Consider the following 5,497-nt stretch of genomic DNA (forward strand, 5'->3'; position numbering starts at 1 on the left):
ATAATTTAAAAAAATAGTTAAGACTGTGTGTTATTGTGAAGACTAGGAAAAACTTACCAAAGAAGAAAACTAACCACAGCCAGAGAAGGTGAAGTCTGCTACTCTGTGAATCCCTAAACTGCAATAGAGTTCTTACAAACTCAGATTGGATATGACCCATCAGTTGGGCTGGACTTGAACACAAGCTCTCTCGTATTATGACACTGTCCTGAGCCTTCACACTGACTTTGAGTCACCAGTCTAAATCCACACAGCTGGGGCCTAGCACTTGGGGCCTAGCAACAGACACAAGGTCAATACTTGCGAAGATACTAATGAAAGCAAGACTTTAAAAATGTTTGACACAAACTTGACTCACTAGGGCTAACGTTTATGACAATGTATGAAATCTTTCAGGGTGCAGATGGGGAGGGGTCTAAGCATGATTAAGACGTATCATATGAAATCCACAAAAATTCAATAAAAAGTATATATTGAAAAAAAGTTTAAAATGTATGTTACAATGCATCTTACAATTGTTCTGAAAACTAAGGTTCATCAAAAAGAAAAGTTAAGCATAGAAATAAAAAGCACATAGTACAGAGCCAGTGGCCTTGCCAATAGTCCAGCCCGTGGCTGGTCTGCGGTTTCTGAGACGTGAGGAGTCAGCTCTGAGGGGACTTGTACCCGAAGCAAAAACAAACAAACGAAAACAATGTTGGTTTATTTAACAGTCACTACTTGCTATGAGGAAGCACCGCAGCAGGCTGATGGCAAGAAAACTTCACTGGGGCCCCAGCCCCGGAATCGCCCAGTGGAGTTGTTTCTGTCCACAGCAGTTGTGGCTATTTGCCTTTATGACCTTTGGGAACTGGGAGTTGTGACAGACATTGAGTTTCCAGGGATGGACATGTGGGAGCAGGACGACCCCAGCGGCTGGCTCAGGTGCAGCTGTTGAATGAGTTGGGCGTGGTCATTTTCTGCTGCAACCTCCCACAGACTAGAACCTTCTCCCCAGTCTGGGCCTCCTAGCCTTCCTGGAGCCCATTGTAGTCAGCATTTACCTACAGCGAAGTGATGTGCTCACTGCAGTGAGAGGTGATGTCAGACCACATCATTAGTGAGAATGTAAAGAGCGAGGCATGTGACAAGCTTTAACGGTGTCATTTTGAAACTTCGACCATGTGTAGGCTCAAATCCAAAAGTCTCCCTTGGACGCTGGGCCACACCTCCAGCTCCTTCCAGACTGTTCTCTTAGAAGAGGCCAGCCTGGCTCCTCCAGCCCAGGGGTCGATCTCAGCAGGGATCTTCACCTAGAATGAGGCACTTCGTCCTTCCCTCCCACTGGGGTTAGCACCTGGAGGGACAGGAAACCCAGAAAGAAGCATTTACACAGACTGTGAACCCTGGAGGCTGCTGTCAGAGCCAGCCACACCTCCTAGCTCCTGAGCCGTAGGGCTGGGCTCCCAGGTCAGAGAGCAATGGCTGGTTGCCCCCAGATGGGCAGCAGCTGTCACTGCAGCCGCAGCACCTCTACGGCAGCGGTCTTATCTCTACCACGAGGAAGAGGGCTCCCAATACAGTGCTCCTTCACCTCTGCTCCTGGACACCCTCGCCTCTCCTTGCTCAATCTGTTTGTATAAACAAGCTAACACAAAAGCCCACCTAGGTTATCCCACCAGGCCCTGTGGGAAGGTAATGATTTTTACTTAGGGATTTGAAAGTAGATGGCTCATCAACTCTGGTGTCCACACCACCCACCCAGTGTTCTGACACAGAACCCAGTATTCCTTCTTTGAGAGAGTTGTGTGCCAGTGCTATGTCCCCTCATCTCTAGCTGTTGCCTGAAAGGTCATCAGTGATGGGGTGAGGAAATTTAAAATACAGCACAGACGCGGGGAAGGATCTGCCAACACTATGCAGAAGCACACCTGCGGGCCAAGGTGCTCGTGTGTGTGTGTGTGTGTGTGTGTGTGTGTGTGTGCGTGTGACACACAGAACACAGAAACACATCAGACACAGAGACAGACACATATACACACACACCACATAGACGCCACACACATTCACTTACATACACATATACACACACCACACATACACACACATACACATACATACACACATACATAAACCCATACCATACACATACACTTACCATACATACCATACACACACACCACACACATATACACCACACAGACACATCACTCATACTCATACACATGTACACACATGTCATATACAACATACATAGACATACTACACACATGCCACACACATACATGCACCATACCTACACATATGTACAATGCACAACACACCATGCACATATACACACGTACACGTGCACTACACATATACACACCACACATGTAATGTATACCATACACATGTGCACACACCACTCATATACACACACCACACATATACACATACACCTACAGACACACACATTCATACACACCACACACATATGCATACACATACACACACCACACACATATACATATATACCTATAGGCACACACATACACATAATCTACACATACATACACACATGCCATACACATATACATCTATACCTACAGACACACATGTACACACATAATCTACAGCTACACACACACACACACACACACACACACACACACGTGCGCGCGCGCACACGCGCACACACACACCCCAGGTCAAGCACCCAGCCTTACTCTGGCTCCACTCCACAGCTCAGTTTTACAGGCGGTGACCCCTCCTGAGATTTAGTCCTAGCTGTGCCTATTCCATCCTTAATGCAGAGAATGCACACACGCTCCCTTGTAACAGAAAAGTACTTCGTGAGCAAATTAGTTTATCCCTTCATTTGACAAGCGTCCAATTAGTATTGTTTTAGATACAGTCAACAGAGTAGCAGCCAATCATAGAATTTCACTCTGAAGAAACTTATTCTGCACAAATGTGCACAATAGGGTTAGAAACAGCAAGCGACCTCAAGACAGAGGAGCGGGCAGCTCCTGGGGGACGGGAGCATCCAACCTCTCTGGCAAGGGGTTCACAGGAGGACACGGGGAGCCTAGCAGAATGAGGTCAAGTAGTACATGGGGGCTGCTAAGAGCAGAGGCAGCCAGAGAGCCAGTATGAGGGATGCGATAGATTGAACAAGCCAGAGACCTCTGGGAGGGCTGTGCGTTGGCGCTGGGTGGAGTCCGGGGTGAGGGTGTCCTGAGCATGCACAAGGCTCTGGTTTTAATCCCTAGTGCTGCAAAGCAGAAAACTGGGGGTGGGAGAGACTGGATTTTATTCTGAGTGGCATGGCTTCCTAGGTGGCCGTAAAAAAGAACCTACGTAAAAGAGCGGGAAGCTATTCTTTAAAATCTGGAGGCCAGAAGTCTGAAGTCCTGGGTCTGCAGGCCTTGCTCCCTCTGGAGGTTCCTGGGGAGGTGCCTTCCTGGCTCTGCCGGCTTCAGCTTCAGGGATGCCAGCCAGCCATGGTGTTACTCGGTATATCTATCTATCTAAGGTTCCTGGGGAGGTGCCTTCCTGGCTCTGCCGGCTTCAGGGATGCCAGCCAGCCATGGTGTTACTCGGTATATCTATCTATCTATCTATCTATCCTATCTATCTATCATCTATCTATCATCTATCTATCTATCATCTATCTATCTGTCTACACACATCTTCACACCGCACCCTCCTCTTTGTGTCTGTCTTGTGATAAGAAACAACAGATGCTGGCTGGAGGGCTCAGTCTACCCCAGGGTGATCTCATGCCCAGCAATGACCTTGATCCAGAGGCAGGTCACACCCTGACCTTTCCACCCAGGGCAGAAGCCACCAGAGAAGTTCAAAGATATGAGTCATTTCTAAAAGGATCATTTGGGCTGCCAAGTGGAGAAGACACCATCAGCACCAGGCGAAGAGAGAAAGGTTAGGAAGACATTGAGTCACTGCAGTCCTGAGCGTAGTGCCCAGCGTAAGGGGTCAGGGTGAGAAGTGGTCAGATTTGGGGTCTGCAAGATATGATGGTGTAGTTAGAGACAAGAAAACTCCAAAAGTCTACACAACAAATAGAATGATGGCTTCCTCACCTGGAGGATGTCCAATCAATGAGTGAGACACTGAGAGCCAGGCACTGGGCACTTTAGTTTTGACACAGAGCTGTCCATTCACATGGAGTTGTTAAGAGGCTGGAATGCACAGAGGAGGTGACAGACAGGACACCGACAGAGGCGACAGGCCTCACACAGAGGGAGCCCAGCTCTGTGATGAGGTGGAGGAAAGCAGAGCCCTGAGGTCTGCATCCTTGGACCTTGTAGGGTCCTGAGGTCAGAAGGAGGAGGAGGAGCCAGAAAAAATGACCTGGGAGAGAAAGGAAAACCAGCACCCACACTCTGAGCATGCTCCCACCAGGACTGCTCAGTGGCTGTTGTAGTTCCGGTGCTGTTGTGTGGCCGGGAACCTTGGCAGATAGTCCAAGTGAGCACCGAGACTGGAACCCCACATGGATGATGGAAGAGGAAAGACTCAAGCGTGCGAGCCACTGGAACTCCAAATTTGTCTCTGTCCCTAACAATCTTCCCACCCAGGTGCTCAAACCCTCAACAACTGTTGGCTGATCTTCCCTGGAAACACAAGCACAGGACCTGGCTCATCGGAAGAGATGGGGACCGCGGAGACTGGACTTTTGTGTATTGCCATCACAATTTCAGGCCTGTTGAAGGATCTGTAATAAGCATGACCCTTGTCTCGTAAGTTAATCAGAAGAGAGATGTGAATAATTAAACACATAAAATGAGTCTACGGTTTTGGGGGCAGTTGCCTCTGGGGAGGTGATGGGGAAGGGTCCCTGTGGCTCTAATGGGGCTGGCATGTACTGTTTCTTAGAGTGGGAGCTGATTCATAAAAGAGGATGCTAATAAGGGTGGATCCGGACCACAACAGTGAAGGTCTTTGACTGCATAAATCTTTACCTGGGGTGACAAGATCCAATTCCTTCCTTCATGTGAAGCAGAGGTGATCTTGGACCAACGCCATGGGGCAAATCACCCCTCCTCTGGGACTCCTCAGCGGCTACAAGGTCCAGACTCAGTGTTGCTGTGCCTTGGCAATGGCCTCTAGCCTAAGAGGCCCCTTTCCCTTCCTCAGCTCAGACACTCAAGCAGAAAGTGAGTGTGGATGCTGGCAGCTTATGTGAATCTCTCAAATGGAGGGGAAAATTAAAAACTGTTGAATAAATTCATTAAGCTAGCTAATCCAGATATAGCCTGTGTCTGTGTTACTTTCCCGGGCTGCATATGCAATCCAAATAAAATACTTACCAAACCCAGTCCCCCTTTTATGCTCATAAGGAGCATAAACTTAAACTTCATTTTTACAAGATTTATTAGCACCTAGGACTGGAAGGTAACACTAAGTAATTCACAGCAAGTGAGCATGCCCAACAGAGAAAAAAATGCCTTCTGGTTGCCCAGCTAAGAGATCTGTTTTCAGTCTCGGCTTGCTCGTCAGAAGTGCCCGCTGT

At 48.2% G+C, this 5,497-nt stretch overlaps 1 protein-coding gene across 1 annotated transcript in view; it reads left to right on the top strand.

Moving 5' to 3' along the window:
- The window catches only part of Unc93a (unc-93 homolog A), a 36,744-nt gene extending 31,582 nt beyond the window's left edge, over positions 1-5,162 (top strand). Inside the window, exons 10-11 of the mRNA XM_029564511.1 lie at positions 4,563-4,724; positions 4,861-5,162. Coding sequence (XP_029420371.1) covers positions 4,563-4,705 — 143 coding nt within the window. The 3' untranslated portion in view covers positions 4,706-4,724; positions 4,861-5,162. The remainder of the gene's footprint in view (positions 1-4,562; positions 4,725-4,860) is intronic.
- Positions 5,163-5,497: the final 335 nt, after the last annotated feature.

This window comes from Nannospalax galili, unplaced genomic scaffold (genome assembly GCF_000622305.1).
Source record: "Nannospalax galili isolate Female #2095 unplaced genomic scaffold, S.galili_v1.0 scaffold1157, whole genome shotgun sequence".
In the NCBI taxonomy this organism is placed as follows: domain Eukaryota; kingdom Metazoa; phylum Chordata; class Mammalia; order Rodentia; family Spalacidae; genus Nannospalax; species Nannospalax galili.